General features: G+C 39.5%; 1 protein-coding gene across 5 annotated transcripts in view; it reads left to right on the top strand.

The window, feature by feature from the left end:
* Window positions 1-17,990, top strand: part of DGKH (diacylglycerol kinase eta) — a 232,603-nt gene that overhangs the window by 194,350 nt on the left and 20,263 nt on the right. For all 5 annotated transcript variants that reach the window (XM_049853386.1, XM_049853382.1, XM_049853384.1 and 2 more), the window contains exons 23-29: window positions 574-687; window positions 1,166-1,300; window positions 1,795-1,958; window positions 11,659-11,764; window positions 12,784-12,876; window positions 16,713-16,832; window positions 17,390-17,498. In XM_049853386.1, the coding sequence (XP_049709343.1) occupies window positions 574-687; window positions 1,166-1,300; window positions 1,795-1,958; window positions 11,659-11,764; window positions 12,784-12,876; window positions 16,713-16,832; window positions 17,390-17,498 (841 nt within the window). The remainder of the gene's footprint in view (window positions 1-573; window positions 688-1,165; window positions 1,301-1,794; window positions 1,959-11,658; window positions 11,765-12,783; window positions 12,877-16,712; window positions 16,833-17,389; window positions 17,499-17,990) is intronic.

Below are 17,990 nucleotides of genomic sequence, written 5' to 3'. Positions count from 1 at the left end.
TGGGTAAGAAATCAATGAAATAAATAAAGCTAATGTTTCCTGAACACCTGCTAGGTAGTCAAGCAGTGTTCTAGGAGCTTCACATGCGTTACCTTATACTCACAATTTTTATCTCAGTTGACCACTGAAGAAACTAAGGTGAAGTTTACAGTTAGTGAGTAGCAGAGCCAGGATTCAAATTCTGGCAATCTGATAAGAAGAGTGATAAGAAATTATCAATATTTTTAGTGGAGGTTTTATTTAGAATACTGCTTTATATTGAATAATTTTTTTCAGGAACATAATTACCATATTTTTACACAAATAACGCATGCCTTCTACATTTGTCAACTGCGCCCTGCCCCTGCCAGGTATTTTCATAAGAGCCACTGTGCCAATTTTTTTTTACATATTCTATAAAAAAAACTAGCACAACATGCTTACAAAAGTACCTGTTATTTTCCTAATAATATGTTCTTACTTTTCTGTTTACTATTTTCATAAGTTTATTTACGTATTTAGAGGTTACATGGTTTCATGTGCCATTTGAGTCTTAAGTTTTCAGTGGAAGTGTAATGCAGTTTTTTCTTTCAGATGTTTACTGCACCTTCATTTGATGACAAGATACTGGAAGTCGTTGCAATCTTTGATAGTGTGCAAATGGCAGTTTCAAGGGTCATTAAACTACAGCATCATCGAATAGCCCAGGTATGTTTCTGTAATCAAATCTGTTTGCACTACTTTGACTGTTGGAGGGGAGGGGGTTATTCCAAATGACTCCTACACTCTAGATTCATCTATAAAATACTGACTTTCTGTCCATGTCAGTTGTTATTTTGTCATCACAGTGATGAAGTATAACATTCTACAGAATTCTTGTTGTTAGTTGCTGCCAAGTCCATTCAGACTCATGGCAACCCCATGTGTACAGAGTACAGCTGCTCCACAGGGTTTTCAAGGCCATGGTCTTTCAGAAGCAGGTACCCAGGCCTGGCTCCCGAGGTGTACCTGGGGAGGTTCGCACTGCTAATCTTTCAGCATAACCATTTGCACTACCCCAGGCCGCCTTGTCTACAGGATAGACTGAGAGAATGCCATGAGCACTAAAATCAAGCTTGAATGCAGATTCGGTGTCACTTTTCAGGATGATTTATAACCTAGAATAACTTTTTTTTTTTAATTTCAGTGCCGTGCAGTAAAAATCACTATATTTGGTGATGAGGGACTCCCTGTTCAGGTGGATGGTGAAGCGTGGGTCCAGCCTCCAGGGATTATCAAAATTGTGCACAAAAACCGAGCTCAGATGCTAACAAGAGATAGAGTATGTAACAAAAAGTATTTTCCTAGATTTTATTCTAAGCTGGTTTTAAAAATCTTACGTTATCATGAAAAAATAGAAAACAAGGAAAAGGATTTAAGTTGTCTCTTACATCTGACGTATAGGTCGTTTGTGGTTTGAAATATGAACACACACACACATAGAGAATTTGTAATTTACGTCACACCTTTAACAAATAAGACTGCCAATATCCATCCTGTCTAGCATAATAAGATAGTAAAGATTGAAGTATAAATTGAAGTTTTTTTTTTACTTTTCAGTAATATATTATTCTCACAGATTACATCATTTATTATGTTACCATATGTCAGAAAACTTTAAATGTCTTTTTTATATTTGTAATTTACTTTATAAGATGTTAGATTACAAAGAAAGCTATCGTATTTTTGCAATCATTCATATATTATCTAAATACTCATTTTTATGGCCCTCAGAGCTATAAGCTAACAAGTCGTTGCAATATTGGTTTAAAATAGGCTTTCGAAAGTACTCTGAAGTCTTGGGAGGATAAGCAGAAGTATGACTCTGGTAAACCAGTCATCCGGACCCACTTGTACATTCACCACGCTGTCGATTTGGCAACAGAAGAGGTGTCGCAGATGCAGCTGTGCTCCCAGGCCGCGGAAGAGCTCATTACTAGGTATGCTGGGGTAGCTGCCGTTCATACCATGAGAACTCTGGCCTTAGCTTTTTTTTTTTTTTTTTTTTTAACTTTAATGCATAGTTTTAGTTGCCTGTAGTGTCTAAAAGACATCTTTTTACTCTTCTTCATCTGCTGCATCATTTGTGCCTCAATAATGGCTGCTCTTGCCGTATCCTGTCCCCACTCCCCACCATGCACATGCACACGTCTGTTCTCTGCAGTCTGTGTCTTAGACTTTCTAAACGCAGTGGTGAGCTTGACCGATGTACCCTTCCAGTCTCACTTATTTCCCCCATTTTATACACAGTCTTTACACTCAACTACCCACTTATAGGTTGCCTTTATTGTTGTTGTTAGGCACCGTCAAGTCAATTTTCGACTCATAGTGACCCTATGTGACAGAGTAGAACTGCCCCATAGGGTTTTCTAGACTGTAATCTTTACAGAAGGAGCCCTGGTGGTGAAGTGGTTAAGCCTTCGGCTGCTAACCAGAAGGTCACCAGTTCAAACCCACCAACTGCTCCATGGGGGGAAGATGTGGCAATCTGCTTCTATAAAAATTTGCAGCCTTGGGAACCCTATGGGGCAGTTCTACTCTGTCCTACAGGGTCAGTATGAGTTGGAATCAACTTGACAGCAACAGGTAATCTTTATAGGAGCTGATCACCAGGTCTTTTCTCTCATGAAGCTGCTAGGTAGATTTTAACCACTGCCTCTTGGTTACCAGCCGAGTACTTAACCATTGTGCCATCCCTACCCCATTGCTGTCAAATCACTTCTGACTCATAGCAACCTTACAGGACAAAGTAGAACTGCCCCACAGGGTTTTCAAGGTTATACATCTTTACATAAGCAGACTGCCACATCTTTCTCTCGCAAGGGGCTGGTGGGTTTGAATAGTCGACCTTTCGGTTAGCAACCGAGTCCTTAACCACTGTGCCACCAGGACCCCTTATATGTTGCCTTATAATTGTTAGTTAAATCTTTATGGGATTAGGAGGAAGTATAAACATTCTCCCTGCTCCCACAGACAGTTGGGGAGAACAAGAGCCTAATCTTAGCAGTTTACAGTAGATACATAACAGAGATTGTCAACCACACATAAATTAATTTTGGAAGGTAGAAAGGGAGGAGATAAAACCCAAGTTCTCTGAGTGCAAAACAGATAAAAGTCACTATGACCAGGAGGACATTTCAGAGAGGAGGGACCATGGACAAGTTTTCTGACTCCTCTGACCCTTGGTTTCCTTATCTACTAAATGAGATAAGAGCTTCTTTACTGGTTGCTGTGAGAATTAAATGAGATGCAAGAGTAAAGTGCTTACTAGCACATCATGTCTGCATTATTTAGTCTTGCGGGCACAGTGCTATTATGTTCTTCCCACAGCTTCACCTGGTCACTGATAAAATTTTTGAAAAAGAAAAGGAGACTAAAGCTCAGTGGTACTAAGGACTAATTCTTCCTTATCCCTTCCCTTCTGCTCACCATCTCTCCCCCTCGCTCATTCCTTACTTCTCTCTTTAAATATTTATTAGACACCTAGAATATACTAGATATTACAACAAAAGACAAAATTAATAAATGGGACTTCATAAATATTAAAAACTTTGTTCATCAAAAGAAATTTCTAAACCTTTGGGATACAGCCAAAGCAGCACTCAGAGGTCAGATTGTAGCAATGAACACACACATAAAAAAAGAAGAAAGGACAAAAATCAAAACACTAACCCTCCAACTCGAACAATTAGAAGAAGAGCAGCAAAAGAAGCCCACAGTCACCAGAAGAAATGAAATAATAAAAATGAAAGCAGAAATAAAAGAGACAGAAAAACAATAGAAAGAATCAACAAGACTAAAAGCTGGTTTTTCAAAAGGGTTAATAAAATCAACAAGCCACTGGCCAAACTGACAAAAGAAAAACAGGGGAAGATGCAAATAACCCAAGTAAGAAATGAGCTGGGTAACATTACAACAGAACCAACTGAAATTAAAAGGATCATAACAGAATACTATGAAAAATTGTACTCCAACAATTTGAAAACCTACAGGAAATGGGCAAATTTCTAGAAGCAAACCACCTACCAAAACACAAACTAAGGTAGAAAATTTAAACAGACTCATAACAAAAGAACATTTCACCCAAGAGGACATTCAAGCAGCCAACAGACACATGAAAAGATGGTAAGGTCATTAGACATTAAACCTAAACCCATTGCCATCGAGTCGATTCCGACCTATAGCGACCCTATAGGACAGAGTAGAACTGCCCTATAGGGTTTCCAAGGAGCACCTGGTGGATTCAAACTACTGACCTTTCAGTTAACAGCCATAGCTCTTAACCACTGTGACAATCAGATACCATCTCACCCCAGCTAAAATGGCACTGATTTAATAAAAAGATAACAAATGTTAGTGAGGATGTGGGAGGGTTAGAGCCATTATCCATTGCTGGTGGGACTGTAAAATGGTACAAAAGACATGGTGCCTCCTCAGAAAAGTGGAAATAGAACCATCTTATGATCCAGCAATCCCACTCCTAGGTATATACCCTAGAGACCTCTTAGAAGTGACACTAGCAGATATATGCACACCTCCGTTCATTGCAGCATTATGCACAATAGCAAAAAAATGGAAACAGCCTAAGTGCCATTCAGTGGATGAATAGATAAGCTAAATGTGGTATGTGCATACAATTGAATACTACACAACCATCCACTTTGTCCACTTTGGAGGACAAAGTGCTAAGTGAAATAAGTCAATCACATAAGAACAAATATTGTATGATCCCACTTTTATGTTTTTAGGTGCCATCGAGTCGGTTGTGACTCACAGCAACCCTATGCGCAACAGAACGAAACACTGCCCGGTCCTGCGCCATCCTTACAATCATTGTTACGCTTGAGCTCATTGTTGTAGCCACCGTGTCAATCCACCTCGTTGAGGGTCTTCCTCTTTTTCACTGATCCTGTACTCTGCCAAGCATAATGACCTTCTCCAGGGACTGATCCCTCCGGACAACATGTCTAAAGTATATAAGACGTGGTCTTGCCATCCCTGCTTCTAAGGAGCTTTCTAGTTGCACTTCTTCTAAGACAGATTTATTCATTCTTTTGGCAGTCCATGGTATATTCAATATTCTTTGCCAGTACCACAATTCAAAGGCGTCAGTTCATCTTCGGTCTTCCTTAGTCATCGTCCAGCTTTCACGTACACATGATATGATTGAAAATACCATGGCTTGGGTCCAGTGTACCTTAGTCTTCAAGGTGACATCTTTGCTTTTTAGCACTTTAAAGAGGTCTTTTGCAGCAGATTTACCCAATGCAATGCATCGTTTGATTTCTTGACTGCTGCTTCCATGGCTGTTGATTGTGGACCCAAGTAAAATGAAATCCATGACAACTTCAACCTTTTCTCCGTTTATCATGATGTTGCTTATTGGTTCCAGTTGTGAGGATTTTTGTTTTCTTTATGTTGAGGTGTAAACCATACTGAAGGCTGTGGTCTCTGATCTTCATTAGTAAGTGCTTCAAGTTCTCTTCACTTTCAGCAAGCAAGGTTCTGTCATCTGCATAACGCAGGTTGTTAATGAGTCTTGCACCAATCCTGATACCCCATTCTTCATATATTCCAGCTTCTCAGATTATTTGCTCAGCATCCCAATTTTATAAGAAGACAAAAATAGATATATGTGCAGAGACCAGTGTTCACTGATGGTTACCAGGGATGAGGGGAGGGAGAATCACTCTCTAGAGCTTAGATACTTGTTATTTTTGGTAATGGGAAAAGTAGCACAGAATGCGGGTGTAATGAACACAGCTTGACCAAAGTAAATGATGCCACTAAGAAGTACACAAGAGAAAAAGATGTTTATGCTACAGAATATGACATATAATTTGGCAACAATACCAACAATAACCAAAAAACGACTATATAGGTGTATGGGCATATATGTATATAGGTGATTACCTATGTGTGCACAGATAGAAGCATCTGTACATGTATGTATAGATAGGTGTGTGCATGATATATAATCTTAGAGGACACAGTTACAGATACTGCTCAGATATAACCAAATACCTTGCAAGAATCGTTTTCTGGGTTTGAAGGCTTAGGACCTTAGTCTTGTAGGACAGCTCAGTCGGTTGACATCACAGAGTTCATGTTCTGCATCCCAGTGTGGTAAGCTATGCCTGGAGTCTTAAAAGCTTGCAAGCAGCCATCTAAGATACAACTACCAGCCCCTACTCATTAGGAGCAAAAGAGGAAGAAGGAAACCAGTCTCAGAGAAGAAACTAGTCTGCAAGGCCAATAGCCTACACAAGCCATGGCCTCATCTACCCTGAGACCGGAAGAATTAGACGGTTCTCGGCTACCACTACCAACTGTTTTTATCAGAGTCACAATAGTTGGACCCTGACAGAACGGAAGAAAACTGTGGAACAGAACTCAAATTCTTAAAAAATTTACTGGACCAGTTGAGACTAGAGGACTCCTGAAACTGTTGCACTGAGATACACTCTAAAGCCTGAACTGAAACTATCCCCTGAAGTCACCTTTTAGTGAAATAACAGATTGACACAAAAAATAAAGGATATTATCTGTGAGTACAGTGCTCCATTAAAAAACCACCTATATGAGACCAAAAGGTCAACAATTACTCTAAAGCAAAGATGAGAAGGCAACAGGAAAACTAGAATACTGGAAACAGAACAACCGGAACACAATTACAGAGAATGTTGACACACTGTGAAAAATGTAACTAATGCCACTGAACAATTTGTGTAAAAATTTTCAAATGAGAACCTAATTTGCTGTGTAGATTTTCACTGAAAACACAATAAAATATTATTTTGAAAAAAACTAGGCAAAGGCCTTGAATAGACATTTCACCAAAGAAGACATTCAAATGACTACCAGATACGTGATAAAATGCTTAGCATCGTTAGCCATCATACAGATGAAAATCAAAACCACAATGAGATACCATTTTACTCCCACTGGAATGGCTAAGATTTAAAAAAAAAAGATGTTGGTGAGGAATGTGAGAAAATTGGAACCCTTATTCATTGCTGGTAGGAATGCAAAATGGTATAGCCATTGTGGAAAACAATGTGATGATTCCCCAAGAAACTAAAAATAGAACTACCATATCACCCAAAAATTCCACTCCTAGGTATATACCCAAAAGACTTGAAAGCAGAGACTCAAACAGAGACTTATACACCAAGGTTCATTGCAGCACTATTCACAATAGCCAAAAGGTGGAAACAGCCTAAATGCCCATCACCAGATGAATGGATAAACAAAATGCGGTACATGGCATACTTCTCAGCCAGTAAGATAAATAAAGTCTTGATAAATGCAACAGTATGAACCGGAGCTTGAAGACATTATGCTGAGTGCTATACATCAGTCAAGAAGGAACAAATACTATATGACCTCACTTATGTAAAACGACAGGAAGAGGCAAATGTATAGACCAAAGTTTCTCAGTGTTTACCAAGAGTGGGAGGGAGGGGCAAACGGAAAGGTTATTGATTATGGAGTACTGGGTTTCGATTTACAGCGTTAGATGAATTACATTAATTAAGGGTAGGTTTGTCCAGCCAATTAATGCTATTGCTGTCAGTAAGTTGTACACCTGTAAAAAGTTGAGTTGGCAAAAGCTGTATGATAAGATATAGTTACAACAATAACATCCTTGGTTTGGAGGTTTAGAATTATGGTTTCGTGGGACATTCTACTTAATTGGCCTGATATCATGTTTAGTGCTTCTGTTGTACCTCCTAGTTTGTTGCATAGTGCCTAGGGTCTTAAAAGCTTGCAGGCAGCCATCCAAAGTACAATAACTGGTCTCTAATTACCTAGAGCAACAAAACAAGAAAGAATCAGAAACAGAAGCAGGAAATGGAATGTGAGGCTGATAACTTCCGTGAACAACTGCTCCCTTTGCTCTGAGACCAAAAGAACTGGATAGTACCTGGCTACCATTGCTGAATGTTTTGATCTAAGATTCTGTAGAAGAATCCTGATCAAAAGGGGGAAAATGCAGAAAAGAATTTCAAATTTTAATGAAATCCAGCCTTTTTGGGACCATGGAGGTTGAATGAACCCCCGAAACTATTATGCTGATACAATCTTTAAACCTTAAGCCAAAAATACCCCCTAGAGTCTTCTCAAAACCAAACAGTAGTTTAGCTTAACTAACAAAAGATATCTGCCTTGAACATTGAGGTCTTATAAGATCTATCTATATGGAATCAAATTGACCACAGCAACTCAAAAGATTAGATAGGGCAGTGAATTTATGTTAATGGAGGAGGAACTCAGAAAAGGAGGGTGAGAATGGTTGCAAAACTTGAAGAATGTAATCAGTGTCACTGAATTATACATGTAGAAATTGTTGAATTGGTGTATATTCTGCTGTGTATATCTCAACAAAAACAAAAATAAATTGTAGGAAAAAATTAGATACCTAGAACGTACTAGATGCTGGAGCTAGAAAAGGTATAAATTCCCTAGTGACCGAGACCAAGCCTTGGAATTAGAGTAAGTACGGTAATTGCAAGATACCAGGTGACTTAGAAGCAAAGTAAAAAAGATGAATGTTTAGTCAGCTCAGATGCGTGTAACCGCATTGTTGTCCGTCTCAGCTTCTTATCCACAGGAATACTGGTTATTCATTCAGTGCACTTTTATGTCGTTCAGTTTATAGCACTTTCTTGAAACCAAAATGTACTTTCTTGAAATAAGTATAGACTTCCTGTGTTATCATCCTGTGAACTAACCAGAAAACTTTATCAAAAAAAGAAAGTGGTTCCCCATCTTTTTTTTTTAGATTTTGCCAAAGATGGCCTATTTTCAGAACCTCTTCTCTGTGCCAAGTACCATGTCAGGCACTGGAGGTAGCAAGAGGAGGAAGTCTTGATCCCTCTCTCATGTTTGCTCACAGAGCAGTAGGAGGGAGAAACATGGCCTAAGTGCTGTCCGGGGGCACACTGTGGGCACTGTGCATGTGTACAGTAGGCCAGAGGAAGTGCAGGAGGGCTGCCTGGAGGAAAACACCTTTCAGCCAAGTCTTGAGAGAAGAGTAAGAGAAGGAGAAACTAAACATAGGAACCAGCCTGTGAAAAGGTACAGAGGGGGTGTGCATGTGGCATTTTCAGGAAATCTGTTATGTGGTGTGACTGAAATGTTAGATCAGTATGTGCAAGAGTATGCTAAACGTGGACAAAAAAGTGGGCAAGGGCCAGATTATAAAGGGCCTGGAAGCCACCAGTATTTCACATACCACCAGGGTCACTCATGGTAGACAGGTTTCAGCAGAGCTTCCAAACTAAGAGAGACTAGGAAGAAAGGCCTGATGATCTCCCAAAAATTAGCCAATCAGAATCTTATGGATCAGAACAGCACTCACTTGCCTCGGGTACATCATCAGGAGGCATCAGTTGTTGGAGAAGGACATCGTGTTTGGTGAAGTACAGGACCAACCAGGGTGAGGGAGACCCTCAGTGAGATTGTTTGGCACAATAGTCGTATCGATGGACATGCCAGCCATCATGAGAATGATTCAGGACTGGGCAGCATTTCATTCTGTTGTACATAAGGCCGCCATGGGTCGGTGTGAACTTGACAGCAGTTCTCTACACTGCCATGGTGTGCTGAGAAGTTGAGGCTTTTCTTCTACAGAGAATGAAGAGCCACTGAAGAAAGTGAAGTGGGGGCCTGTGTAATAAATAAGACACTTCGTCGGGCTGGTTCTGCTAGCATTGTGGAGGATTGTCTGGAAGACCACAAAGCTGGGGCAGCATGAACACAAAGCTGGGGTGGTATGAACACTTATGGCACTGTCGGAATATCCTGATAAGAAATGATGGATTAAGGCAGTGGAGGTGAAAGGGAAAAGAGAGATCCAAGATAGCTTAGGATCTAAAATTGGTATGTGGGTGAGAATTAGGAGAAGGGTGATCCAGAGGTTTCCAGTGAATGGCGAGGTGGGTCATGGTGCCTTTGGTGGGGCCATAGGATTAGGAAGAGGAGCAAATTGAAGAGGGAAAGTAATGGGCCTGTTTTGGACTTTAAATTTGTGTTTGAAATACCTAGGAAGATACGCAGTATGGACTTGGAAATGTTGATATGTGCCTCAGTAATTGCTGCTTTTTATCTTATCCCGTCCCCACTCTCCAGCACAGGCACCTGTGTTGTCTGGAGTCCAGATTGTAGACTTTCTAAAATACCACGTGAGCTTGCCTAGCTCACCCTACCACACAATACCTCTTTTTTTTTTTTTTTTTTCCCCACGTTAAAAACTTAAAATATTTACATACATTGTATTCATCCAAAGTGTGCTTACAGGCATGTAGTAAGTGGAATGGCCATTTCACCTATAACTTTGGTTTAGTTAAAATTGCGGATCAAAGAGTTCCCAGTGTAATAGCCGTTCTCTGTAAAATGCTAGCAGATATTCTCTGAGGAAAGTGTATCATTTCTTTGTGGTGGTGGTTGCACACAGTACCTCTTGATTTATCTCTTTTGCTTTCACTGAAAATGAGAGTAACATTAACTCTCTGTTCAACTACCTGGAGCCTCTGTCCCTTCTGGTTCTGCTCTTTCCAGTTTGAAGACCATTCTCCTTGAAAATGCAGAAGCCAAAAAGGTTTGAACGGACCTGCCAGTTCCCTCACCTGCAAACCTTACATAAATTTTTAGCATTTGGTGGAAATTCCCCTCCTTGGTCTTCTTTGGCCCTAGTTCTGTCTCGTATTTTGTCTTTCTAGGACTATTCTTGGAGGTTCTAGATTCCAGAGGAGTATAGCTCAACAAGTTTTGGAGCTGGATAGAAATAGATTCAAATCCTGGTTCAGTGGTTAAGCTCTTGGCTGCTAACCAAAAGGTCGGTGGTTCAAACCCACCAGAGCCTCCGAGGGTGAAAAAAAACTTGGTGATCTGCTCCTATAAAGATATACAGCCTAGGAAGCCCTCTGGGGCAATCATCTCCGTCACGTGGGGTCGCCATGAGCCAGAATTGACTCAGCGGCACACAGTGTCTTCATCTATAGGGTGGAGATAATTAAGGTTGGGAGTATTAGGTAATTTATATAAAACACTTATCATATATGTTCATTTCCTTATCTCTTGTATATGTTTCTGGCTAAAGTTTCAGTGAATAAAAGATAAGTTTCTACTGTTTAAATTTGTGACCCCTCTTGCTTTTCGATGATACTGCAAAACGAAGGACAGTGAATCCTGCGAGAGCTGGAACTCCATGGGACTGCCTTGTTTTTCCAGGTCTTGTACGTTTTCCACCTTGGACAAGGTGCAGTCTTACCACTTTGCTGTTATTCTCTATTAGTGGAAAATATTTGCGTTTTACTTCTCTGACAGGTTTCTGCCTTACACAAGTTCGAGCTTTTCCCTGTTTTGTTCTTCCAAGTAGCACGTCAGTATGTTTACCTCTGACTGTAAGCCTAACTTGTTCTGTAAAGATTTTCAATGTAATATTCTTTGTGACAGCAGGGTTGGAAATTTGTCAGCCTGCCTCATGCCATTCATAATTGAGCAATCATTTAAAAATTGTTCCTCACTGCTCTATTACTTACGTGTTTCGTGCTAGCACTTGTCTACTTTAAAAAATCAACAATGCTCAAAGAAGCTTTTTGTTTATTCGTCTCATCTTTTTTTTTCTCCTTTCAGGATTTGTGATGCAGCCACAATTCACTGTCTTTTGGAGCAAGAACTGGCCCACGCTGTGAATGCGTGCTCCCATGCACTGAATAAAGCCAACCCCAAGTACCCAGAGGTGAGGAAAGAATGGTCAAATCTTGTTCTACAGACTTTTTGGTGTGTTACACATATATTTTAATATTATAAAATACACCACAGCCTTTGAAAGAAAGTTATATAGTCACATAAGTCTGTGCCAGAAACTTAAGATAAAATTGTGGCCGGATTTTTCTATATTTCCCTTTACCTGCCATCTTTCCATTCCCGCTCTTGAACCCTGTCCTTTTACTTTTTTATTTAACTTTCAATCACTTGTCGCATGGCCATCTTCCTTCTGATTCTTCTTTTAACTACTACAATCCCTCCGTGCTCCTTCTCATACCTTCTCCCCCGCATCCCTGGGTAGGACAAACCTAGGTAGCAGAGTGGGCATTTTATTGGAGAGGCCAGTTCATTTTGGAAGTTATGCATGGACATCACTCTTAACCTTCTTTTATACTCACTTGGAAATTGATGCTTTTATAAAATTGTAATGTAGAAATTAATAGTGGACAGAATAAAACTCTCTTGAAATATTATACATGGTACAATGCTGTTGTACAGAGAAAACTGTGACAGAAGCATTTTACTCCTTTAATCATTCTATTGAAGTTACTTAAATTAATACACGAATAAGTGCTGGTCCCCAAGATTACAGTCTACAAAACCATCTGGTTGGAACTGCCAAGGGTCAGTGGATAGAACTAATTAAAATCAGATACTGCCTCTTCTTAAGACATGATTTTCTTTGACTTAACCTCTGCACGGGAAGATATATTTGTTGGTACCAGCATACACGTATTTGTAGGTAGGAGGTGTGATCCTGAATGAATTTACTATAGTCAGTGCATACTGTTGGTCCTGTGATATAATAGTTAGAAATATCGTACTAGCAAATGTATATGAAATTTTATAAGCATACTAGAATTTTGATAGATTTTTAAAAATTATTCATGATGTGAATTTAAATTGTGAGAAGAAAATTGGAAGCGTTTACTGGTGACTGAGTCACAATTTAATACAGAACCATTTGTCTGTGATTTTCTTCTCTTCTAGAGTCTTACGAGGGACATTGCCACTGAGATAGCCATGAATGTGAAGGCACTGCATAATGAAACGGAATCTCTACTGGTCGGCAGGGTTCCTTTGGTAAGGAAAGAAAATGGCTGATAGCGTAAGAGTGATGAAATACATGTATGAGCTTTACCTCCGGTAGGGAACACGTGTTCGTCAGATTCCAGTGCAGAAGCAGCCTTCTGACCTTCATCCTGGGAGCGTCTTTATTCCTAGCTCTTGCCTTCAAGAAATCATAACCCCGGGAGTTATGTTTCAGGCCCACAGAAGTAGAGGTTTCCTCTCATATATGTTATCAGGGTTCTGTGCAAGTCTGCTCTGTTCAGTCAACTTCGAGCTTTATAAAGTGTTAGAGAAAAGTAGAGGAAATCATAAATTTTGTTCCCTGAATTAACATTTGAAATACAATTGGTATGGTCACCCAGATTTGCTTAAAAGGGTACTTCTGGATGCAGTGTCCCCAAAACTGGCCATATCCCTCCCTAGTTTAACTCAGATTGGTCATGGAAATCAACTTTAGGCTCAGTCTAAATCTACCACAGTCCATGGACCTCAGGTGTAAGTGCTAGAAGAAACCCATAGATGTCCTGTTTGGACAGCCCGGAGTGTTTGCCTTGTTAGCTTTTCTTTATTCCCTCACCATTTTCAAATGTTCTGCACGTTGGCAGTTGATGCCACCTAGTGGTCAGTTGTGGGTTACTCACACATACTATTGTAACATTTTGTGTCAAAAAAACCAAACCCAAATTCGTTGCCATCGAGTTGATTCCGACTCATAGCGACCCTATAGGACAGAGTAGAACTACCCCACAGGGTTTCTAAGGAGCTGCTAGTAGATTCGAACTGCCGACCTTTTTGTTAACAAACTCTTAACCACGGAGCCACCGGGGCCTCTAATACATTAGCTATTTTTTTTTTGTGACAATTGTGATTAATTGATAGGTGATGATCTTGAAACATTTCTCTTGATGGTAATTTTATACCTCACTTGGGCAAATAGACACCTAAATAGCAATGTTAAAAATCCTAATATCTGGCCCTGTGGGAGAATGGGAGGTATAGTAATTGGGGTTAGAATTTATGTTTGATTGGGGCCTGGAAGATTGCTGCCCGCTGAGCATCTTTCGCTCTAAGAAGAGAAAAGTAAAGTTGCTCTTACCACCGCCCCCCGCCCCAGCCCCCCAGTGGAGACCAAAACACAGCTTTCCTGGGGCAAGAGGCCAACCACCTCTATAATGACTGTGAAGAAAAACTTTCAGAAAGAAAGCCTGGTTATCTCTTTTTTTTTTTAATAAATTTATTTTATTTCTGCTGTTGAGAATGTACACAGCAGAACATACACTAATTCAACAATTTCTACACATACACTTCAGTGACATTGATGACATTCTTCACGTTGTGCAACCATTCTAAGCTCTTCCTCTCCCGTTAGCATAAATTCATTGCCCCCTAAATTTCCTGCCTAATCTTTCAAATTGCTGTTGTCAGTTTGATAGCATATAGCTAGTTCTTAAAATAGCACAAAGTCAAGGCAGATATTCTTTACTAGTTAAACTAAAGTATTGTTTGATTTTAAGAAGACTTCAAGGAATATTTTTGGTTTGAGGTTTAAAGGTTAACTCAGGGCAGTAGTGTCAGGGCTTGTCCAGTCTCTCTGGCTCCGGAAAGTCTGGATTCCATGATAATTTGAAATTCTGTATTGCATTTGCTCCCTTTTTATCAGGATTCTGGAACAGAATGTTTGATCAAAATGTTCGGGGTTATCTTTTTTGATAAAACCAGTGGGGACATCTTCTTGGCTATTCTTGACACCAGTGGTGTTAACCAGAATCTTCTTACCATTCTTCTAAAATAAGTCCCGTAGGAACTCCAATGAGCTCTGGCCTTGGTCCCAGTTTTTGGATCAAGGGTATTTTATTTTTGATTATTGGAAATATATTTAAGATAACTTCTGCTTGACAAGAGCTAGAAGTATAACTTACTCCATATTTTTGTTCTGGACACCTACAGTATCCATTGAGTGCTATCAGGTTAATATTTATCAATTTCATTATGTTAATCTAGAAGGACCCCCTCCACTCTTAATTCTTTTATGTCATTATCAAATATGCATGTTTGAAAATATGAATTTTACCAAAATCTGTGACAGTAGTGATGTCACAAAGGATTGATGATGTTTCGGAGCAACTAATATTTACTCTTTATTTCTAGAATGAATAGGTAATAACCAGTTTATCAGATTTATAAGACATGCACTCTTAGACTAAAAGGAAAGTGGTATATTTTATACAACAGTGTGCAGACTCTCCATACTTTGATTAATGATGGGAAATTGTAGGTTCTTTGAATAACAGAGGGAAACAGAAAAATAATATCTATAGTACATAACAGTACTATTCTCTCTGAACTTTCAGTTCTAAAATTCTGTGACTTCTATGGACATATTCTATAATTTTACAACAATTTATAAAAGTATTGATTAGCTGGAAGAGACCTCAGAAATAATCTGGTCACATCCTACTGTTTATAGAAGAGGTAACTAAGGCTCCTGAAATTAATTGACCTTCCCGTGTCTGTGTGGCTAATGCGGAACAGTGTCAGAGCTGGAATCCTGGCATTTCTGAGCATAGCGGTGTTTATTTGACCTTTATTCATAATAACTGCTTTTAATGGGTAAATGTGGATAACAAGTGTCAGTTAAATTCTCTTTGAAGTATCCAAATCCACTTTTCTGACTAATACGTTTGACCCATCTCCAGATTACAAGCTGTCTTAGTTATCTAATGCTGCTATAACAGAAATACCACAAGTGGAATGGCTTTAACAAAGAAAAATTTATTTGCTCACAGTCCAGTAGGTTACAAGTCCAAATTCAGGGTGTCAGCTCCACGGGAAGGCTTTCTCTCTCTGTCAGCTGTGTGGGAGGTCCTTGTCTTCAGTCTTCCCCAGGTTGAGGAGCTTCTCAGGCGCGGGAACCCTGTGTCCAAAGGATGCATTCTGCTCCTTGTGTTGGTTTCTTGGTGGCATGAGATCCCCAACTCTTTGCTTGCTTCCCTTTCCGTTTATCTCTTGAGAGATAAAAGGTGGTGCAGGCCACACCTCAGGGAAACTCCCTTTACATTGGATCACAGATCTAACCTGGGTAAGGGTGGTGTTACAATCCCACCTAATCCTTTTTACATAAAATTACAGTCACGAAATGGAGGACAACCACAGTATACTGGGAAGCATGGCCTAATCGAGTTGACACCTATTTTGGGGGGATACAATAAAGTCCATGGCATTAGACTTTTAACTTTTTGCTTTGCTACAATTTTTACAAAAGCTTTTCATCAAAAAGTTTCCTGAGTTTGATGTATTTTTTCCCTTAAACTCACACTTTTAAATCTCCAGACTTTTATGCCAAACAGTTCTTTTTATGTGTCAACTTTTTGACAGATTTAAAAAACATGATTATTTGTTCATGTAGTGACCTATAGAAATCAGAAGGCTTTTTGGCATAAGTAAGTAGAATAATGAGACTTCTCACTAGTCCAGGAAGGCAAAGCAGGTGGGTAGGTGAATGGATGGGAAGGGAAAGAGAAATGGAAGAAGGTAGAGAGAGAAAGAAGAAAGCAAAGCTTTATTTACATAGGGAAAAAACATCAAAAGAAATACTTTCTCTGTGATATTATTAAAATCACATTAGCTGATTATATCTTCTTTGGGAAGTAAAGATGAGACCAAATCTATCCAGATTTTTTTAAATGAAGCCAATATAAGAGACGGTGTTCTTTTTTTCTATGTTTCTTTATAAAAACCGGGCCTGATAAAAGGTGAGGGTGTTCACTGTCAACATGGAACAATTTAGTCTCTTTGAAGGTGGTAACTGAGTCTTGTTTTGTTTTGCTTTTCAATCTGCTGGTAAATAGCAGTTGGAATCTCCACACGAAGAGCGAGTGTCAGATGCTTTACACTCCGTGGAGGTAGAGCTACAAAAATTAACAGAGATTCCTTGGCTTTATTACATCTTCCATCAGAACGAGGATGAGGTATGTCAAAATTCAACCTGTTTCTTATAAATGTAGACTTTATGGCAATAGAATTTGAATTCGTCTTTTGAAAAGGATATTTAGGAAAAAATAAATTTTGAAAGCTACTTGTAAATGCACTGCTCTTGAACAAGTGAGAAATGGAATTTAGGTGAGCAAAAAGGAATTGGTTTGTTTTCAGAAGTACATTAATCATGAACTTTTTCTGACAAAGTTATCACTATCCTATAATGTTTAGTAAGAAGCCCTGGCGGCGCAATGGTTAAATGCTTGGCTGGTAAGCAAAAGGTTGGTAGTTCAAACCCACCCAGTGACCCCACAGGAGAAAGACCTGGCGATCCGCTTCCATGAAGATTACAGCCAGGCAAACCTTGTCGGGTAGTTCTCCTCTGTCACGTAGGACAGCTGTGAGTCAGAGTCAGCTTGACAGCGCCTAACAACATCATTCTAGTGTTTATAGGTTATCCCTATGTTATCTCAATTATCAGAGTGAGGTTTTTTTTTGTTGTTTTCTCTTAACATCCTCAAAAAGTTATTTTCTTACCCAATTTGAACAGGAGCCTCCTATGGACTGCACCAAAAGAAACAACAGGAGCACAGTATTCCGTATAGTGCCAAAGTTTAAAAAGGAAAAGGTTCCGAAGCAGAAGACAAGTTCACAACATGGTAGGTGGTCCACACTGGAGGCAAAGCATAACACTGTGAAAAAAGCAACTTATTAAAATCGTGTCATACCTAAAATAAGTGACAGTGTTCAATAGGAACCTATAGTTGTGAAGTACACAAGAAAATGTGGTTACTGGTTTGTTTCTATGTGGTTTGGTGGACGATGTTGTTAGGTGCTGTCAAGCCGGTTCTAACTCATAGCGACCCGATGTACAACAGAACAAAATGCTGCTCAGTCTTGCGCTATCCTCATATTCGTTATTATGCTTGAGCCCATTTTTGCAGCTACTGTGTCAATCCATCTTGTTGAGGGTCTTCTTTTTCGCCAGCCCTCTACTTTACCAGGCATGATGTCCTTTTGCAGGGACTGGTCCCTTCTGATAACATATCCAAAGTATGTGAGACGGTAGTCTCGTCATCCTTGCTTCTAAGGAGCATACAGTACAGTAGCAATACAAGGTACCAATGTGTAACTTGTTTTTGTTTCTCAAA

The sequence above is a fragment of the Elephas maximus genome, chromosome 14 (genome assembly GCF_024166365.1).
Source record: "Elephas maximus indicus isolate mEleMax1 chromosome 14, mEleMax1 primary haplotype, whole genome shotgun sequence".
Classification (NCBI taxonomy): domain Eukaryota; kingdom Metazoa; phylum Chordata; class Mammalia; order Proboscidea; family Elephantidae; genus Elephas; species Elephas maximus.
This window is presented reverse-complemented; position numbering and strand designations above follow the sequence as displayed.